Consider the following 22,783-nt stretch of genomic DNA (forward strand, 5'->3'; position numbering starts at 1 on the left):
TTTAAACAGAAACGATGAGAAGGAAGGGGACTGAATTCTTGTCATTAAATGCACTTCTTCAGTTATTCTCTATCGGGGATACACGCATGTTTTCAAACAGAAACGATGAGAAGGAAGGGGACAGAATTCTTGTGATTAAATGCACTTCTTCAGTTATTCGGCATCGGGGATACACGCATGTTTTAAACAGAAACGATGAGAAGGAAGGGGACTGAATTCTTGTCATTAAATGCACTTCTTCAGTTATTCTCTATCGGGGATACACGCATGTTTTCAAACAGAAACGATGAGAAGGAAGGGGACTGAATTCTTGTCAATAAATGCACTTCTTCAGTTGTTCTGCATCGGGGATACACGCATGTTTTCAAACAGAAACTATGTGAAGGAAGGGGACTGAATTCTTGTCATTAAATGCACTTCTTCAGTTGTTCTGCATCGGGGATACACGCATGTTTTCAAACAGAAACATGGAAGAAACATGGATTTTGCAAGCATGACCTGCAGGCGGAGTCTACAGGTTTAATCATCGTAAAACGCGGCACACAAACGCAGTCAGATTTTGGGGGATTCGAATCAAACAGCTGTCATCAGAAATGTTTAACCACTATACAACGAAGATGAGCACTATGCATAAACCCACTGGAAGATATGTAATGTTAATTATAATAAGCAAATATTCGTTTTGCAAACTTAACGAAAGCACACAGAACTGATCACACATAAACGTATGTTACACGGAAGACGATCAGCGTCGATGACGACGTAGATGCTTGGACATTGGCTGCACGTGCCGAGCTGTGAAGCGCGGGCACTGGACATTCGGGAGGCAAGCCAATCTCGGCTTGTAAAAATGCCCGGTGCCGGCTGTGCTGTCTGGGGTTTTTCCTGGGTTTTCCTCAGACGCTTTCAGACATATGTCGGCACAGTTCCCCTAGAAGTAGGCCCAGTACGCACATTTCCCCAGGGCGTCAGTCGTGATGTTGCCCACATACGTGAGGCCGACAACGGCAAGCCCTTTCACCATCACCACCACCACCACCACCTGTAAAAATGAGCCAATTCCAGGTTCGTTTGAGAACATTTAATGACTGGGTAGGTTCTTCGAGCATCGTCCGCAATGTACGCAATTCGCAAAATGTACCTGAGGTTTTCTTTAACCATACTGAAAAACTATCAGTCTATTCATAATGTCACAGCATACGGGGCACTACAAATGGAAAAGGCATACTTTAATTTTAGAAGTTTTGAGCTCATAATCAGGCAAAACGCAAACTCCACACCAAAGATGATTTTTGTTTAAATTTTCATAGTCAAAACTGTACACTCTTTCTTAAATTTTTTTAAGATATAGATTAAAAAGCTGTCCATATAGTCACACATTCTATTCAAGACATTTGATTGCGCACCAATTGCTAAAATTTATCGGATCACATCCAGGAACAGTGGAGACTACCCCACATCAGTAAGTGTTTAATTAAAATTTGAACGGGTGCTGCAATTTATGGACTGAGTTGTAGAAAGTGCAATTTCACAATACGCAAGCTTTAGCTCCCTCACTTTGACACGCGAAGGTTTTAAGAACCCTTTCATGGTGACAGAGAATGTAATCGAAGGGATTGATATTTTCTATCTACACTATAATGTGGATTCTCTATATCGTGGATATTAAAAATTACGAATATTTTTCGAATGAAATTTACTCAATTTACATACTGTAATTTCAACAAATCCGTAATGAATCGTGCGATATAGACTGCTTGTATATGATAATTTGATATGATTCCTTTCGTGATCGTTGCCCATTGCAATGATTACAACTACATCTGGTCTAGTGTATTTCAATTCTTCGTTAGCAAACCGCAAAAACTCCACCATCAATCCCAGTGGCCCTTCCGATGTTGACGTGCAATAGTTTTATAACTATTGTAGATTCGGCATACAAGTTCTTCAACTTCAATTCCATAATTTGTACCATATCTCCGAATACGACCATGTCTAAGACGTATTGAAATGCTGTGATAATGGAATCATTTCGCAGCTCTTCTTTTTCGAAGCATCTTGTTATCATGTCTTCGCATGACCTATGGTATCAAGTGGTATAGTATTCATCCATCGACCTATGGTATCGTAGTCATCTCTTCGCTGAAACTTCCTTGTTTGTTCTGTTTTCTAGTGTGGTTCTACACTTAATTAAATCATACTTGTGCTCATTTTATTCAGGTTTAGAATGTTAATAATATCCCGCTGTGAGAATTATGAAAAATGATTTACAAAAGATGCGGTTTGTAAGGAAAAACTTGTGCTTCTATTGTCTCTGCTGTGTACAGTCCATCCCTCCCTATCTTGACTTGGGTGGGGACGAGTTTGTGGCTTTCAACTACATTTTGTGCCAAGATCATGGAAGAATTCCCCTACTCCCTGAGGGCTGAACCTTGACGAAAATGTATGGGAACTGTATGGTTAGCGGCTTCCCTTTCTTTTCGAATCCACTCGTGGGTCTTGATTGAAAAAGACATGTTTATTTTGTGTATTCGCGCTGCTTGTTTAGAAAATGTTTGCCTGAATTAATTACTGCATTGACTTTGTTTGAGATGATCACTCGATTGATATTAATGGAAATATTCTGCTAGTTGGGAAGGAGTGCGAGAAGGTGCAGAGCGTGCCGGTTGGGACAGAACATGATTAAGAACGCGGAGGGACAGGGACAAACACACACGGAGGCGTTCAACTAGCAACTGAATTTATCTGCACACACCACTAGTCTGGAAAGTCCCTGTCCCTCCGCGTTCTTAATCATGCTCTAGTTGGGAAGGTATTTTTGAGCTATGTTTGTATATGTGTTGATTTCCTCTGTAGAAAACTTTTACATTAATTTGCGTTTCGGATATGATGTTTCTTTGTGGCTTCTGCGTGTAGAAATTACTGTTGCAAAGCTATCTTAAAAATGATGTAATTAAAGTTGTTTCTCGTTTTCGAATGAGTATTGTTTCTATCATTGAATAAACTTGACTTTCTCACTTTGCTTTTTTTTTATAGTTGTGTCTGCTGATTTCTCGATTGATTAACAATAATGTGCAGTATGTTAAATTTGCAACGTTTCCCGATTTGATTGCGTATTGCTTCCGCCGATGGTAGCATAATATTTCCCGCTTGCTTACATAATGTTTGTCTAAAACCAGTTTGCAGCGATATTGATGTCTGTTCGTAGATTTTGCTTGCTACTGTTTGTTTTGAGAAAATTCTATTTGTGTTGTTGAGAATCGCATAGTGCCAACGTCTATTTGTGATAGTTGATCAATAAAATATTTCGCCTCTGTGCAAATTTGAGCAGTCCTAAGATTATTTCCCTTTGGAGGAAAGAATGTGAAAGAGAGAGAGAGAGTCCCCCACTCCATAGATTGACAAAGGACGTGAGGTTTCTCCGCTTTGGGCTGTATAGAGGGAGAGCGTGACTGCCACCAGGCTCAAGTAGCAAATATAGCTGGCTTGGCTGTATTGTGTGTTGGATACCTACGCCAAGGTATTGTTTATAGTGCCTGAGGAGGATGAAAATTGTATATTGTTCGACTAGATTAGGTCGCAAGGATGATTTTATGATAGTTCAAAAGATAAATTATTTCCATTTCGAGTTATTAAATTTGTAATGTTTCTTGTTTTGATAGTTTCTTTCACAATTATTTTCCCGCATGTGTCTGTTGTTTACACGTTAGCAGATGCGCCGTTTAGAGTGTATCTCTGCTATTAAGCGTTAGCTTTGTGCTAGTCACAGTATTAAATTTGTAATTTTTTCGTTTTGATAGATTGTTTTTCAATTATTTTGCTGCATGTACCTTTTGTTTACGTGTTGGATGATGCGCCGTTTAGAGTGTTTCTCTGTTCTTCAGCGGTAACTCTATTCTGGTCACAGTATTAAATTTGTAACGTTTCTCGTTTTGATAGATTGTTTCGCTATTATTTTCCTGCATGTATCTATTGTTTACGTGTTGGATGATGCATGGGTTTGGCTCTCTACTAGTGGTAGCTGTTGATCGTGTTTCTCGTTATTTCCTTGCATCTGTGCTATTCACGTTATAAGAAATTGATTAATTTACAGTGTTGGAATATTCAACTTAGCTTCCCATATTATTTATTATGTGTTCTTCTGTTTCATGTTTTTTTGTTGAGTTTTTCTCCTTCCCACACAGTCACAACATAATTCCTGCTACTATTGGCTTTAATAAATATACTTCATCTTGTATTTTTGTGTATGGCTATCCTTTGCATATCTACACTTGCATGTGAACCGCCCACTGCACGGCTGTTGTAAGGAAAAAAATGCCTGTGAAGCTGGCCCAGGTGTGATGGTAGCATCGCCTGGCTGGGATGACAGCATACATGTCCCAACTTGCATGTAAACCACCCACCGTGCAGCTGTTGTAGCGGGAAAAATATGAGTGAAGTCGGCCCAGGGTGAAAACGTGAATAAAGTTGGCCCAAGTGTTGTCAGTGTGCATGTCCCCACTTGAGTAAAGTGCCCACGCGCCACCTAAAAAAATGCGAACGAAGTCGGCGCAGGCGGAAAAATCGCCAAAGAAGTCGGCCCAGGGTGGAAAATGACAATGATAAGGGCACGCTCAGCCCTTCGGCCCGCTGGTGAGCACTCGGACCCCCCCCCCCCCCACCGCGCGCTGGAAAAAAAAATCGCGAGTGAAGTCGGCTCAGGTTGAAAAATGTGCGATGGTAAACGAATGCACTGCCCTCCGCCAACGAGCCGACCACCGATCACTTGATAAGAATCTGATTAATTAAATTTGTGCCTTATTGGAATATTCAACATAGCTACGTTATACAAGTTATGTACCTCCATCAGAACTTTGTAATTAAAACTCCACTATGGTGCTCACATGTAATAATGTTAGACATTTAATAATAAAACTTATAATTTTGATTGTAACCGTATTGATTAAAAATATATTTGATTAAATGTGGTACCCATTTTAATTCTGATTCATTGAAAACGTGTGTGTATGAACGTTCATATGAAAATATTGTGTATAATGTGTTATACCCCTTCAATGGTATAGCATCATACCTGTAATAAGTATGTTGTTTATTATGTGTATTGTATTGTGTTTCTTCTGCTTCAGGTTTTTTGGGCTGGCTTTTTCTCCTTCACACAGAGTCATAACATAATTCCCGGCACTAATGACTTGAATAAATATATTTTCACTTGTACTTTTGTGTATGGCTATCCTTAGCATGTCTGTATTTGCATGTAAACCACCTACAACACACCTGTTGTATCGGGGGAAAAAATTGCAAGTCAAGTCGGCCCAGGCGGAAAAATGGCGAAAGAAGACGGCCCAGGCTTAACAATTTGCGAGTGTAAGCGCGCGGGCAGCCGTCCGGCCATGCGCCTGTTGCGAAAACAAGTGCAGATGGCCAAAAGGCCATGCATGTTGAGTGGACGCCCCCTTTCAAGGAACCCCACTGTGAGCTACGGCGACGGTCGTCCTCGGCTGTAACCTGAGCCGACCCAGAGCAATGTCTTTTCTCCTCTCATGCTTTCCCGCTTTTTCCCGGTTTCTCTGTAAATAAAGTTAGTTGCATTCTTGTTCTCGAACTGACTGCCTCGTCGCCTTCTTTCTTCGAGTTTTCAGCCGAACCCATCGAACGTTTTAACTTGTAGAGAGGGAGATCTTCAATTTGTGCTACTTTCTCCTAATTTCTACTACATTTTGGTACCGAAACCCGGGAAGCTGGAACTCTAACTGTGAACTGCGTCGACAGTCCTACGTGAATGCAACGAACATGGATCGCCTGAAAGTGAAACGTGCCAGCCGTCGTACACAAACAACGAAGCTCATCAACGACGCCATGGCTGCGCTGAACGATGGATCTTCCAGATTGGATGTGGTCAACAGCCTACTGGAACGACTCACAGTAAGTCACAGTGACTTGACTACTCTCAACAAAGAGATAGAACCGCATGTGCGAGAGGAGGAACTCGAAAGCGAGTACGTCACTGTGATGGACTATGAAGACAGAGCGACGGAAACGATTGCCAACCTGCGTTGGAGACTGTCGCAATCTCAGACGTCGCCGTCTCCACCGCAGCTTTCTAACGTACAGACAGATGTATCAAGAACGCCGCATGCCCCACGTCCTGGAGTGAAACTTCCTAAGCTTAGCCTTCAGCAATTTCGTGGAGACCTCTCCGACTGGCAAGGGTTTTGGGAACAGTTCAGAACAACGATTCACGACAACGAGGGGCTAAGCAGGATAGAAAAGTTTCACTATCTCCGTTCTCTACTCCATGGTCCAGCCGCTGGAGCTATCGCCGGCTTGCAGACGTCGGAGGCATCTTACGACGACGCTGTGGAAATCCTTTCTCAGCGTTTTGGTGACCGTGGGCGGATAGAAAAACAATACCTCGCTAAACTCCGCAACCTACCGGCCGTCACATCATCGGATGATATACATGGACTTCGTAAACTATACGACAACGTACAGATGAACATCCGTGGTCTCCGGTCCCTGGGAGTTTCCAGCGCAAACTATTCTGCTATGCTGTCTGAAATCCTATTGTCGTCACTCCCTACGGACATTGTAGTGGAATACCATCGCTCTACAAATCGTAAACTACAGCAAGACGAGGACGGCTCTGAATCGGTCTCAACGCACGGTGCTTCGGACACATCGAAGGACGCCACATCCGACGCAACGAAAGAAATAAGCAACATTCTTCGATTCTTTCGTATCGAGGTAGAAAGTCGAGAACGCAGCGAACTGACTCAAGACAGAAAGAAACCTTCCGTGGCGCCTGAGCTACGGCAGGCCTTCAACCAACGCAGTACATCCTCGGCCGCGGTACTCTACAGTGCGTCAGTTCCTAAGTGCGGCTGCCTCTTTTGTTCGGATACTGCGCACACAACGGACAACTGTGCTGGACCACTTCCATTGGATCGGCCGGAAGAAGAGGTTGGCTGATGATCGACGCTGTTTCCGGTGTACTAAGCGAGGGTCACAATGCCAAGGAATGCCGAGAAAAATGCGTTGTCCGAAATGCGGTGGGAGGCATGCCGTGGCAATGTGCGACCCATCCTGGACGCCCCCGAAGAAAAACGCTGACGGTTGCAACAGCTACTATGCTGGCAGATGAAGACACCCCTGCGGGGAGTAACACTGTGCTGCTGCAAACTTTCCGCAGTTGGGTCATGGGCGACCATAATTGCCACGTACATACGGGGCGTAATTGATTGGAGGCAGTCTGCAGACCTTTATCCGAAAAGATGTGGCCGAACAAACTTCGCCTCAATGTGCTAGGCAACTTCACGGTGAGCCTTAACACTTTCGGCAGTACTACCGCCACCCAACGACGACAACGATGCAATGTAGTGGAAGTCCGGTTGCGGAGTCAGTTCGCACCAACGGAATTTACTGTGCAAGCTGTCCACCGTACCCTTCATCTGCCGTGACATTTGCAAAACTACAGTGGAAGACGAAGTCGCTCGGGCCATACGTGCGGATGGTGGCTACATAGCTGACGAACTGCTGTTCCCCGACATACCCGCTGGAGCCCGGTGTTTCTCTGCTGTTGGGTTGCGATCAACTCTGGAATCTCACTAACGGAAAAAATTAAACGCAGCGCATTCACCTGAGGACTGGTTGCCATCGAGACAAGGCTGGGCTGGGACTTTTCCAGGGTCCCATGTCTACATATAGCTGCACATCAGACTCGAATGCTATGATTTGTGTGTTGAAGGCAGGAGTACACCTACAAGAGGAAAACAGCCACTTCGCTTCGCACCTTGCGGGAGGCTGAAGGGCAGCGGTATCGCCGACGAACCCGAAGGCAACCGTGAAATCGACTACCGCGGATGCGACGACTTCCGGGAAAATGTCACAATGCAAGAGGGGCTATACGTAGTCGCACTGCCATGGGAAGTCCGCTGAATGCCATCTTCATGACAACCGCAAGGTGCCTCAGAGGCCGGCTGGTGAGACTCGTACGGCGCTTGATGAACGAGAGGAGCTCGCGATGACTACGATCTTCTTACCAACGCATCTACACCTGAGGAGGTGAAGAGCATCGTCGATTCGAACGAACAGGATAATGAGTGCATCTGGAATGGAACTTAGAAAATGGGCATCGAACTTGACCGAACTACAAAACTGCTTCGATGACGATTTTTCGGAGGTCTCAGAAACACATCGGGCCATGACAACAGAAGAGGTAACGAGAGTGCTGGGAATTACCTGGGATACAACGGGCGGCGACATGCTCAGCACCCTTACACCATTGAAACAGACTTTGAAAGGAGATGAACAATTATCTCCTTTCGGGGGGGCGTTGATGTGAGAAAACAGTGCAGATGGCAAAAGGCCATGGCATGTTGAGTGGACGCTCCATTTCAAGGAACCCCACTGTGAGCTACGGCGACGGTCGTCCTCGGCTGTAACCTGAGCCGACCCAGAGCAATGTCTTTTCTCCTCTCATGCTTTCCCGCTTTTTCCCCGGCTTTCTCTGTAAATAAAGTTAGTTGCATCTTGTTCTCGAACTGACTGCTTCGTCGCCTTCTTTCTTCGAGTTTTCAGCCGAACCCATCGAACGTTTTATACTTGTAGAGAGGGAGATCTTCAATTTGTGCTAACTTTCTCCTAATTTCTGCTACACGCTGCCCAATCGGTAAAGCGCGCGAGCGGCCCTCCACCCGGGCGCCCGCCTGTCGCGTACGGGAAAAAAATCGCGAAAAAAGGCGGGCCCAGACGCGACGATGACGCTGCCCTGGTGGCAATGTTGTGAATCTCATAGATGCTGTACTACTAATATAAATGAGAATGGTTCAGTACAGACCCAACTTCAAGAAATGGCGGGTTTATTGTTTACCGAAAACATTCGCTGTGGCAGACGTTGATGTCTTCGATATCTGTAAGAGCGGTGCATCACGACTCGAGCTTCACATGCGTGTCACGGCTCTCATAGTAAGAACAAAAGCCCCCTCTAGCATTTTTAAAATATGTAGCAGAATATCTGATGACAGAAGCTTTTTCATTTAGTTTATTTGTTTGTTTAACTGCACAAGGCTTACCTTACCGTATGAGAGCTTACCAGTATAATGACCCGACCGTCGGCTCCGGATGAACTCCGCTCCGTTCGATCCCGGCCGAGGACGTCAGCAACTTGGTGGCAGGGTACAAGTTGCTTAGACACGTCGTCTTCCGTGAGGGACGTTAAATACGGGGTGCCGTGTGATTAGCTTTCATCGCACGTTCAATAACCTCAGGTGGCAAAAGCAATCTACAGACCGACCGCTGTGGCGTCGCTCATGATCTCAGTTGTCTCGTGACGTAAACACCCAATGATTAAGTTATTATTATATTACGTGGTGTAGTGACAGCGACCGCTTAGTATTTGAGAACTTTCAGTTGCATCGAAATGAAAACGTGCCCTTTTTCAGCTGTCTCACTTCGGATAATGTTGGACGTAACGGTATTTTCGATGTAAGATGGGGTGGTTTGGTGTAGGGAAAAAATATTATCACGCTGGCCGACTTTATCGGTTTTGGGTACACAAGCACGTTGGATATGATGGCACGTACGTAAGGGTTGACCGTATATTGAGGGACGTGCAAGGAGACAAATTCCCTAACACTTCGATAAATGTAAAATATGCTCGTTGCTATGAGCAGATATTCGCGCACTTCAGTGAAACCACAGGTGTTCCACGTGCCAAACGTATCAGAGTTTGTTTGACGGTCCCTCCGTACTAACGGACGAAAAGCTTTTCCGAGCATGCAAAACAAATATTGCGAAGTCATTTCGTGGAGAAATTCCACTACCTCTTTCGGACCCTTTATCGACGTCTGTTTATAACGCAGCGAAAAGTGCGCAGCAAACGTGTACTTTTACGCTGAATCCGTCACATGTGGCCCAGGATTCCCGTAAGCGTAGTTCCAAAACATGTGGCGCACAGCCAGCGCGGCCTTCCTCCTCGTACATCGGTTTCACCGGAACCTCACAAAGAACAACACGTGCTTCGAGTGATCCTGTACCAGCTCGTTGCATACATGTACTGGGGGACGTGCAAGACGTGGACAGGCATCAACATCGCTGCAAACTGGTTTTAGACAAATATTATGTAAGCAAGCGAGAAATATTATGCTACCATGGCGGAAACAATACTCAATCAAATCGGGAAACAATGCAAATTTAACATATTGCACATTCTTGTTAATCAATCAAGAAATCAACAGACACATCTATCATGCATACATAATTCCCAACTCCCAAAGTATTAATCGAGTGAACATCTGAGAGAAAGTAAACTTTATTCAATGACAGAACCAATACCCAATCGAAAACGAGAAACAAATTTAATTACATCATTTTTTATGATAACTTTGCAACAGTAATTTCTACACGCAGAAGCCAGAAACAAACATCACATCTGAAATGCAAATTAATGTAAAGGTTTTCTACAGAGGAAATCAACACACACACACACAGCTCAAAATTACCTTCCCAACTATTAGAATACTTCTATTAATATCAATCGAGTGATCATCTGAAACAAAGTAAAAGCAGTAATTAATTCAGGGAAACATTTTCTAAACAAGCAGCGCGAATACACAAAATAAACATGCCTTTTTCAATCAGGACCCACTAGTGGATTCGAAAAGAGAGGGAAGCCGCCAACCATACAGTTCCCATACATTTTCGTCAAGGTTCAGCCCTCAGGGACTAGGGGAATTCTCTCATGGTCTTGGCACGCAATGTAGTTGAAAGCCACAAACTCGCCCCCACCCAAGTCAAGATAGGGAGGGATGGACTGTACACAGCAGAGACGATGGAAGCACACGTTTTTCCTTGCAAATCGCATCTTTTGTAAATCATTTTTCATAATTCTCACAGCGGGATATTATTAACATTCTAAACATGAATAAAATGAGCACAAGTATGATTTAATTAAGTGTAGAAGCACACTAGAACACGGAAGTTTCAGCTTTCCAAGAAGGCAGTCACAGGCATTCCAGTGTCATTCTGAAAAGGTACAAGTCCTGACTGCTCAACAAGGCCATGCACCGCTTGTAATAGAGGGTCCTGGAGCACAGAATAAAATAAATCCAGAAATCGATGGAAAGAAACTGTAGACCAGATGCACATCCATCCTGAAAAAAATGTATAATAGGCTCGGAATTCTTTATCACAAAAGGGTCTGGAATGTCGAGTTTGCTTAGATGTCGCTGAAGGAAGGTCGAAACGCAGCGCTGCCACGTGTTCTTTTCTGTTATGATTGTGCAAAAGGGAATGCCTGGCTTGTACGTCTTTGCTGTGAAAAAAGCTCTTGACAGCCTACTTGAAGTCCACAGTTGTGAAACATGATGGTCAATATTTTATACAAAAAGTGGTACCCCTATTGGTTCATGTGTTTCCCCGATTTTGTGTGACATCTTCCTGGGAAAGCGTGACAAGATCATCAGTGAAGCACTGAGGGCAACTCCCCAGACTCACGTATTTCGGTACGTTGATGATTTTTTTGTTTTTTACAGTACTGATAAAGACAGTGTGTTGGATACTTTTAGAAGCAGCGCTATGGGACTATCTCTTACCGTTGAACTCCCTAAACAGGATTCTCTACAATTCTTGGATTTATATATCACCAATAATCAGAATCATACATGTTGGAAATACCATCCTAGAGCAAAAAAGGAGCTCCTTCCATATAGCTCCGCTCACTCAAAACTGGTTAAAAGGGCGGCAGCAAAATCGGCGATGCGTGCTTCGCTTACTAAATCAGTTTCTCATACCGTAGCCTTTAGCTTTGAGGCGCACCTGGAAAGGCTCCGGCTAGCATGCTACCCAGATACCTTCCTTCTGACGATAGCAGAATCTCTGGTCAAGGAATTCAAGTATGACCACTCCATCAGCCAGCGCACCCGACCACCTGGGAGGCCAGTATGCATCCCCTACATACACAGGGTCTCGCATAATGTGATGAAAATTGCAACTAGATATGATACTAATGTTGTGTTTTCAGCTCCGCAAAAATTGCAATCTCTGTGTTCTAGAATTAACCAACAAAAACCACCACCTGTCTGTGAGGTGCGTCACCGCAATCCTTTTGTTACATGCAACCTGGGGACGGTGTATTCGATCTCGCTGGATTGCGGCAAGATCTATGTTGGCCAATCTGGTCGATGCCTTCATATCAGATTAATGGAACACGCGTCTTCCTTAGGTCGTGCCCCATCTAGTAACCTTGCACTCTATTGTAGGCAATGTTCATGCACACCTATGTTTCATCAGACTTCAGTGCTTTCTACACATAGAGATCAAACTGTACGTGAGATAACGGAGGCCTTTGCCATCCACATGTTTGGTGAAAAATGTGTCAGCTCCGCTTCCGTATCCTTTACTTACCAAGAAAACGAATATCTTAACGGGGAACATAATTTATTGAATCTAGGTGAACCCTCAAGGTCAGGAGTGTGATTGCAAAACCTCTAGGCTACCACGTGGTAAACCTGTGACCTTATGACGTGTGCTGTACTGATATGTCCTTGATGACGCACAATGTTTGTTCTTCAAATACTCCCTCTTTCATTAAACTTCTCTTAGTTGAGAGTCTGCAGGTGGCTTGTCTCTTCCATGTTCTAACTCCTTGTCCGCGTCTATTGCTGCAGTGAGCCGATATGAACTTGTATCAACTACCCCGCTTTATCCCTCTTCTGTTCTTCTGTTTCATGTTTTTTTGTTGAGCTTTTCTCCTTCACACAGAGTCACAACATAATTCCTGCCACTATTGGCTTTAATAAATATACTTCATCTTGTATTTTTGTGTATGGCTATCCTTTGCATATCTATACTTGCATGTAAACCGCCCACTGCACGGCTGTTGTAAGAAAAAAAAATGCCTGTGAAGCTTGCCCAGGTGTTATTATGGTAGCGTCGCCTGGCTGGGATGACAGCACGCATGTTCCAACTTGCATGTAAACCGTCCGCCGCGCAGCTTTGTAGCGGGGAAAAATATGAATGAAGTCGGCCCTGGGTGAAAAATGTGAATGTAGTCGGGCCAGGTGTTGTCAGTGTTCACGTACCTACTTGCGTGTAAACCGCCCACCGCGCAGCTGTTCTAGCGAGAAAAAATATGAATGAAGTCGGCCCAGGGTGAAAAATGTGAATCAAGTCGGGCCAGGTGTTGTCAGTGTTCACGTCCCTACTTGCGTGTAAACCGCCCACCGCGCAGCTGTTCTAGCGAGAAAAAAATATGAATGAAGTCGGCCCAGGGTGAAAAATGTGAATGAAGTCGGGCCAGGTGTTGTCAGTGTTCACGTCCCTACTTGCGTGTAAACCGCCCACCGCGCAGCTGTTCTAGCGAGAAAATAATATGAATGAAGTCGGCCCTGGGTGAAAAATGTGAATGAAGTCGGGCCAGGTGTTGTCAGTGTTCACGTCCCTACTTGCGTGTAAACCGCCCACCGCGCAGCTGTTCTAGCGAGAAAAAAATATGAATGAAGTCGGCCCAGGGTGAAAAAATGTGAATGAAGTCGGCCCAAGGGTTGTCAGTGTGCATGTCCCCACTTGAGTAAAGTGCCCACGCGCCACCTAAAAAAATGCGAACGAAGTCGGCGCAGGCGGAAAAATCGCCAAAGAAGTCGGCCCAGGGTGAAAAATGACAATGATAAGGGCACGCTCAGCCCTTCGGCCCGCTGGTGAGCACTCGGACCGCCCCCCACCGTGCGCTGGAAAAAAAATCGCGAGTGAAGTCGGCTCAGGTTGAAAAATGCGCGACGGTAAACGAATGCACTGCCCTCCGCCAACGTGCCGACCACCGATCACTTCATAAGAATCTGATTAATTAAATTTGTGCCATATTGGAATATTCAACATAGCTACGTTATACAAGTTATGTACGTCCATCAGAACTTTGTAATTAAAACTCCACTATGGTGCTCACATGTAATAATGTTAGACATTTAATAATAAAACTTATAATTTTGATTGTAACCGTATTGATTAAAAATATATTTGATTAAATGTGGTACCCATTTTAATTCTGATTCATTGAAAACGTGTGTGTATGAACGTTCATATGAAAATATTGTGTATGATGTGTGATACCCCTTCAATGGTATAGCATCATACCTGTAATAAGTATGTTGTTTATTATGTGTATTGTATTGTGTTTCTTCTGCTTCAGGTTTTTTTGGGCTGACTTTTTCTCCTTCACACAGAGCCATAACATAATTCTCGGCACTAATGACTTTAATAAATATATTTTCACTTGTACTTTTGTGTATGGCTATCCTTTGCATGTATGTATTTGCATGTAAACCACCTACAACACACCTGTTGTATCGGTGAAAAAAATTGCAAGTCAAGTCGGCCCAGGCGGAAAAATGGCGAAAGAAGACGGCCCAGGCTTAACAATTTGCGAGTGTAAGCGCGCGGGCAGCCGTCCGGCCATGCGCCGCCCATCGGTAAGCGCGCGAGCGGCCCTCCACCCGGGCGCCGCCTCTCGCGTACGGGAAAAAAATCGCCAAAAAAGCGGGCCCAGACGCGACGATGACGCTGCCCTGGTGGCAATGTTTGTGAATTTCATAGATGCTGTACTACTAATATAAATGAGAATGGTTCAGTACAGACCACTTCAAGAAATGGCGGTTTATTGTTTCCCGAAAACATTCGCTGTGGCAGACGTTGATGTCTTCGATATCTGTAAGAGCGGTGCATCACGACTCGAGCTTCACATGCGTGTCACGGCTCTCATAGTAAGAACAAAAGCACCCTCTAGCATTTTTAAAATATGTAGCAGAAATATCTGATGACAGAAGCTTTTTCATTTAGTTTATTTGTTTGTTTAACTGCAGAAGGCATACCTTACCGTATGAGCTTACCAGTATAATGACCCGACCGTTGGCTCGGGATGAACTCCGCTCCGTTCGATCCCGGCCGAGGACGTCAGCAACTTGGTGGCAGGGTACAAGTTGCTTAGACACGTCGTCTTCCGCGAGGGACGTTAAATACGGGGTGCCGTGTGATGAGCTTTCATCGCACGTTCAATAACCTCAGGTGGCAAAAGCAATCTACAGACCGACCGCTGTGGCGTCGCTCATGATCTCAGTTGTCTCGTGACGTAAACACCCAATTATTAAGTTATTATTATATTACGTGGTGTAGTGACAGCGACCGCTTAGTATTTGAGAACTTTCAGTTGCATCGAAAGGAAAACGTGCCCTTTTTCAGCTGTCTCACTTAGGATAATCGTGGACGTAACGGTATTTTCGATGTAAGAGGGTGTGGTTTGGTGTAGGGAAAAAATATTACGCTGGCCGCCTTTATCGGTTTTGGGTACACAAGCACGTTGGATATGATGGCACGTACGTAAGGGTTGACCGTATACTGAGGCACGTGCAAGGAGGCAAATTCACCAACACTTGAATAAATGTAAAATATGATCGTTGCTATGTGCAGTATTCGAGCACTTTAGTGAAACCACAGGTGTTCCACGTGCCAAACGTTTCAGAGTTTGTTTGACGGTCCCTGAACGTACTAAAGGACGAAAAGCTTTTCCGAGCATGCAAAACAAATATTGCGAAGCTATTTCGTGGAGAAATTCCACTACATCTTTCGGACCCTTTTTCGACGTATGTTTATAACGCAGCGAAAAGTGCGCAGCAAACGTGTACTTTTACGCTGAATCCGTCACATGTGGCCCAAGATTCCCGGAAGCGTATTTCCAAAACATGTTGCGCACAGCCAGCGCGGCCTTCCTCCTCGTACATCGGTTTCACCGGAACCTCACAAAGAACAACACGTGCTTCGAGTGATCCTGTACCAGCTCGATGCATACATGTACTGGGGGACGTGCAAGACGTGGACAGGCATCAACATCGCTGCAAACTGGTTTTAGACAAATATTATGTAAGCAAGCGAGAAATATTATGCTACCATGGCGGAAACAATACTCAATCAAATCGGGAAACAATGCAAATTGAACATATTGCACATTCTTGTTAATCAATCAAGAAATCAACAGACACATCTATCATGCATACATAATTCCCAACTCCCAAAGTATTAATCGAGTGAACATCTGAGAGAAAGTAAACTTTATTCAATGACAGAACCAATACCCAATCGAAAACGAGAAACAAATTTAATTACATCATTTTTTATGATAACTTTGCAACAGTAATTTCTACACGCAGAAGCCAGAAACAAACATCACATCTGAAATGCAAATTAATGTAAAGGTTTTCTACAGAGGAAATCAACACACACACACACAGCTCAAAAATACCTTCCCAACTATTAGAATACTTCTATTAATATCAATCGAGTGATCATCTGAAACAAAGTAAAAGCAGTAATTAATTCAGGGAAACATTTTCTAAACAAGCAGCGCGAATACACAAAATAAACATGCCTTTTTCAATCAGGACCCACTAGTGGATTCGAAAAGAGAGGGAAGCCGCCAACCATACAGTTCCCATACATTTTCGTCAAGGTTCAGCCCTCAGGGACTAGGGGAATTCTCTCATGGTCTTGGCACGCAATGTAGTTGAAAGCCACAAACTCGCCCCCACCCAAGTCAAGATAGGGAGGGATGGACTGTACACAGCAGAGACGATGGAAGCACACGTTTTTCCTTGCAAATCGCATCTTTTGTAAATCATTTTTCATAATTCTCACAGCGGGATATTATTAACATTCTAAACATGAATAAAATGAGCACAAGTATGATTTAATTAAGTGTAGAAGCACACTAGAACACGGAAGTTTCAGCTTTCCAAGAAGGCAGTCACAGGCATTCCAGTGTCATTCTGAAAAGGTACAAGTCCTGACTGCTCAACAAGGCCATGCACCGCTTGTAATAGAGGGTCCTGGGGCACAGAATAAAATAAATCCAGAAATCGATGGAAAGAAACTGTAGACCAGATGCACATCCATCCTGAAAAAAATGTATAATAGGCTCGGAATTCTTTATCACAAAAGGGTCTGGAATGTCGAGTTTGCTTAGATGTCGCTGAAGGAAGGTCGAAACGCAGCGCTGCCACGTGTTCTTTTCTGTTATGATTGTGCAAAAGGGAATGCCTGGCTTGTACGTCTTTGCTGTGAAAAAAGCTCTTGACAGCCTACTTGAAGTCCACAGTTGTGAAACATGATGGTCAATATTTTATACAAAAAGTGGTACCCCTATTGGTTCATGTGTTTCCCCGATTTTGTGTGACATCTTCCTGGGAAAGCGTGACAAGATCATCAGTGAAGCACTGAGGGCAACTCCCCAGACTCACGTATTTCGGTACGTTGATGATTTTTTTGTTTTTTACAGTACTGATAAAGACAGCGTGTTGGATACTTTTAGAAGCAGCGCTATGGGACTATCTCTTACCGTTGAACTCCCTAAACAGGATTCTCTACAATTCTTGGATTTATATATCACCAATGATCAGAATCATACATGTTGGAAATACCATCCTAGAGCAAAAAAGGGGCTCCTTCCATATAGCTCCGCTCACTCAAAACTGGTTAAAAGGGCGGCAGCAAAATCGGCGATGCGTGCTTCGCTTACTAAATCAGTTTCTCATACCGTAGCCTTTAGCTTTGAGGCGCACCTGGAAAGGCTCCGGCTAGCATGCTACCCAGAGACCTTCCTTCTGACGATAGCAGAATCTCTGGTCAAGGAATTCAAGTATGACCACTCCATCAGCCAGCGCACCCGACCACCTGGGAGGCCAGTATGCATCCCCTACATACACAGGGTCTCGCATAATGTGATGAAAATTGCAACTAGATATGATACTAATGTTGTGTTTTCAGGTCCGCAAAAATTGCAATCTCTGTGTTCTAGAATTAACCAACAAAAACCACCACCTGTCTGTGAGGTGCGTCACCGCAATCCTTTTGTTACATGCAACCTGGGGACGGTGTATTCGATCTCGCTGGATTGCGGCAAGATCTATGTTGGCCAATCTGGTCGATGCCTTCATATCAGATTAATGGAACACGCGTCTTCCTTAGGTCGTGCCCCATCTAGTAACCTTGCACTCTATTGTAGGCAATGTTCATGCACACCTATGTTTCATCAGACTTCAGTGCTTTCTACACATAGAGATCAAACTGTACGTGAGATAACGGAGGCCTTTGCCATCCACATGTTTGGTGAAAAATGTGTCAGCTCCGCTTCCGTATCCTTTACTTACCAAGAAAACGAATATCTTAACGGGGAACATAATTTATTGAATCTAGGTGAACCCTCAAGGTCAGGAGTGTGATTGCAAAACCTCTAGGCTACCACGTGGTAAACCTGTGACCTTATGACGTGTGCTGTACTGATATGTCCTTGATGACGCACAATGTTTGTTCTTCAAATACTTCCTCTTTCATTAAACTTCTCTTAGTTGAGAGTCTGCAGGTGGCTTGTCTCTTCCATGTTCTAACTCCTTGTCCGCGTCTATTGCTGCAGTGAGCCGATATGAACTTGTACCAACTACCCCGCTTTATCCCTCTTCTGTTCTTCTGTTTCATGTTTTTTTGTTGAGCTTTTCTCCTTCACACAGAGTCACAACATAATTCCTGCCACTATTGGCTTTAATAAATATACTTCATCTTGTATTTTTGTGTATGGCTATCCTTTGCATATCTATACTTGCATGTAAACCGCCCACTGCACGGCTGTTGTAAGAAAAAAAAATGCCTGTGAAGCTGGCCCAGGTGTTATTATGGTAGCGTCGCCTGGCTGGGATGACAGCACGCATGTTCCAACTTGCATGTAAACCGTCCGCCGCGCAGCTTTGTAGCGGGGAAAAATATGAATGAAGTCGGCCCTGGGTGAAAAATGTGAATGTAGTCGGGCCAGGTGTTGTCAGTGTTCACGTACCTACTTGCGTGTAAACCGCCCACCGCGCAGCTGTTCTAGCGAGAAAAAAATATGAATGAAGTCGGCCCAGGGTGAAAAATGTGAGTCAAGTCGGGCCAGGTGTTGTCAGTGTTCACGTCCCTACTTGCGTGTAAACCGCCCACCGCGCAGCTGTTCTAGCGAGAAAAAAATATGAATGAAGTCGGCCCAGGGTGAAAAATGTGAATGAAGTCGGGCCAGGTGTTGTCAGTGTTCACGTCCCTACTTGCGTGTAAACCGCCCACCGCGCAGCTGTTCTAGCGAGAAAATAATATGAATGAAGTCGGCCCTGGGTGAAAAATGTGAATGAAGTCGGGCCAGGTGTTGTCAGTGTTCACGTCCCTACTTGCGTGTAAACCGCCCACCGCGCAGCTGTTCTAGCGAGAAAAAAATATGAATGAAGTCGGCCCAGGGTGAAAAATGTGAGTGAAGTCGGCCCAAGTGTTGTCAGTGTGCATGTCCCCACTTGAGTAAAGTGCCCACGCGCCACCTAAAAAAAATGCGAACGAAGTCGGCGCAGGCGGAAAAATCGCCAAAGAAGTCGGCCCAGGGTGAAAAATGACAATGATAAGGGCACGCTCAGCCCTTCGGCCCGCTGGTGAGCACTCGGACCGCCCCCCACCGTGCGCTGGAAAAAAAATCGCGAGTGAAGTCGGCTCAGGTTGAAAAATGCGCGACGGTAAACGAATGCACTGCCCTCCGCCAACGTGCCGACCACCGATCACTTCATAAGAATCTGATTAATTAAATTTTTGCCATATTGGAATATTCAACATAGCTACGTTATACAAGTTATGTACGTCCATCAGAACTTTGTAATTAAAACTCCACTATGGTGCTCACATGTAATAATGTTAGACATTTAATAATAAAACTTATAATTTTGATTGTAACCGTATTGATTAAAAATATATTTGATTAAATGTGGTACCCATTTTAATTCTGATTCATTGAAAACGTGTGTGTATGAACGTTCATATGAAAATATTGTGTATGATGTGTGATACCCCTTCAATGGTATAGCATCATACCTGTAATAAGGATGTTGTTTATTATGTGTATTGTATTGTGTTTCTTCTGCTTCAGGTTTTTTGGGCTGACTTTTTCTCCTTCACACAGAGTCATAACATAATTCTCGGCACTAATGAGTTTAATAAATATATTTTCACTTGTACTTTTGTGTATGGCTATCCTTTGCATGTCTGTATTTGCATGTAAACCACCTACAACACACCTGTTGTATCGGGGAAAAAAATTGCAAGTCAAGTCGGCCCAGGCGGAAAAATGGCGAAAGAAGACGGCCCAGGCTTAACAATTTGCGAGTGTAAGCGCGCGGGCAGCCGTCCGGCCATGCGCCGCCCATCGGTAAGCGCGCGAGCGGCCCTCCACCCGGGCGCCGCCTCTCGCGTACGGGAAAAAAATCACCAAAAAAGCGGGCCCAGACGCGACGATGACGCTGCCCTGGTGGCAATGTTTGTGAATCTCATAGATGCTGTACTACTAATATAAATGAGAATGGTTCAGTACAGACCACTTCAAGAGATGGCGGTTTATTGTTTCCCGAAAACATTCGCTGTGGCAGACGTTGATGTCTTCGATATCTGTAAGAGCGGTGCATCACGACTCGAGCTTCACATGCGTGTCACGGCTCTCATAGTAAGAACAAAAGCACCCTCTAGCATTTTTAAAATATGTAGCAGAAATATCTGATGACAGAAGCTTTTTCATTTAGTTTATTTGTTTGTTTAACTGCAGAAGGCATACCTTACCGTATGAGCTTACCAGTATAATGACCCGACCGTCGGCTCGGGATGAACTCCGCTCCGTTCGATCCCGGCCGAGGACGTCAGCAACTTGGTGGCAGGGTACAAGTTGCTTAGACACGTCGTCTTCCGCGAGGGACGTTAAATACGGGGTGCCGTGTGATGAGCTTTCATCGCACGTTCAATAACCTCAGGTGGCAAAAGCAATCTACAGACCGACCGCTGTGGCGTCGCTCATGATCTCAGTTGTCTCGTGACGTAAACACCCAATTATTAAGTTATTATTATATTACGTGGTGTAGTGACAGCGACCGCTTAGTATTTGAGAACTTTCAGTTGCATCGAAAGGAAAACGTGCCCTTTTTCAGCTATCTCACTTAGGATAATCGTGGACGTAACGGTATTTTCGATGTAAGAGGGTGTGGTTTGGTGTAGGGAAAAAATATTACGCTGGCCGCCTTTATCGGTTTTGGGTACACAAGCACGTTGGATATGATGGCACGTACGTAAGGGTTGACCGTATACTGAGGCACGTGCAAGGAGGCAAATTCACCAACACTTGAATAAATGTAAAATATGATCGTTGCTATGTGCAGTATTCGAGCACTTCAGTGAAACCACAGGTGTTCCACGTGCCAAACGTTTCAGAGTTTGTTTGACGGTCCCTGAACGTACTAAAGGACGAAAAGCTTTTCCGAGCATGCAAAACAAATATTGCGAAGCTATTTCGTGGAGAAATTCCACTACATCTTTCGGACCCTTTTTCGACGTATGTTTATAACGCAGCGAAAAGTGCGCAGCAAACGTGTACTTTTACGCTGAATCCGTCACATGTGGCCCAAGATTCCCGGAAGCGTATTTGCAAAACATGTTGCGCACAGCCAGCGCGGCCTTCCTCCTCGTACATCGGTTTCACCGGAACCTCACAAAGAACAACACGTGCTTCGAGTGATCCTGTACCAGCTCGATGCATACATGTACTGGGGGACGTGCAAGACGTGGACAGGCATCAACATCGCTGCAAACTGGTTTTAGACAAATATTATGTAAGCAAGCGAGAAATATTATGCTACCATGGCGGAAACAATACTCAATCAAATCGGGAAACGTTGCAAATTTAACATATTGCACATTCTTGTTAATCAATCAAGAAATCAACAGACACAACTATCATGCATACATAATTCCCAACTCCCAAAGTATTAATCGAGTGAACATCTGAGAGAAAGTAAACTTTATTCAATGACAGAACCAATACCCAATCGAAAACGAGAAACAAATTTAATTACATAATTTTTTATGATAACTTTGCAACAGTAATTTCTACACGCAGAAGCCAGAAACAAACATCACATCTGAAATGCAAATTAATGTAAAAGTTTTCTACAGAGGAAATCAACACACACACACACACACACACACAGCTCAAAAATACCTTCCCAACTATTAGAATACTTCTATTAATATCAATCGAGTGATCATCTGAAACAAAGTAAAAGCAGTAATTAATTCAGGGAAACATTTTCTAAACAAGCAGCGCGAATACACAAAATAAACATGTCTTTTTCAATCAGGACCCACTAGTGGATTCGAAAAGAGAGGGAAGCCGCTAACCATAAAGATCCCATACATTTTCGTCAAGGTTCAGCCCTCAGGGAGTAGGGGAATTCTCCCATGGTCTTTGCACACAATGTAGTTGAAAGCCACAAACTCGCCCCCACCCAAGTCAAGATAGGGAGGGATGGACTGTACACAGCAGAGACGATGGAAGCACACGTTTTTCCTTGCAAATCGCATCTTTTGTAAATCATTTTTCATAATTCTCACAGCGGGATATTATTAACATTCTAAACATGAATAAAATTAGCACAAGTATGATTTAATTAAGTGTAGAATCACACTAGAACAAGGAAGTTTCAGCGAAGAGATGGACGGATTTTGTACTCGATACCACAGGTCATGGGAGGACGTGATTAAAAGCTGCTTCGAAAAAGAAGAGCTGCGAAATGATTCTATTATCACAGCATTTCAATACGTCCTAGACATGGTCGTATTCAGAGATATGGTACAAATTATGGAACTGAAGGTGCAATAACTTGTATGCCGAATCTACAATAGTTACAAAAATACTTGCACG

The 22,783-nt window shown here is 44.1% G+C and overlaps 1 protein-coding gene across 1 annotated transcript; it reads left to right on the forward strand.

Annotated features, from left to right (window-relative positions):
- The first annotated feature begins 5,790 nt into the window (after window positions 1–5,790).
- LOC135376187 (uncharacterized) lies at window positions 5,791–6,969 on the forward strand. Its single transcript, XM_064608787.1, has one exon. It carries the CDS (start codon window positions 5,791–5,793, stop codon window positions 6,967–6,969), a length of 1,179 nt encoding a protein of 392 aa, XP_064464857.1.
- Window positions 6,970–22,783: the final 15,814 nt, after the last annotated feature.

The sequence above is a fragment of the Ornithodoros turicata genome, unplaced genomic scaffold (genome assembly GCF_037126465.1).
Source record: "Ornithodoros turicata isolate Travis unplaced genomic scaffold, ASM3712646v1 ctg00001054.1, whole genome shotgun sequence".
NCBI lineage: Eukaryota > Metazoa > Arthropoda > Arachnida > Ixodida > Argasidae > Ornithodoros > Ornithodoros turicata.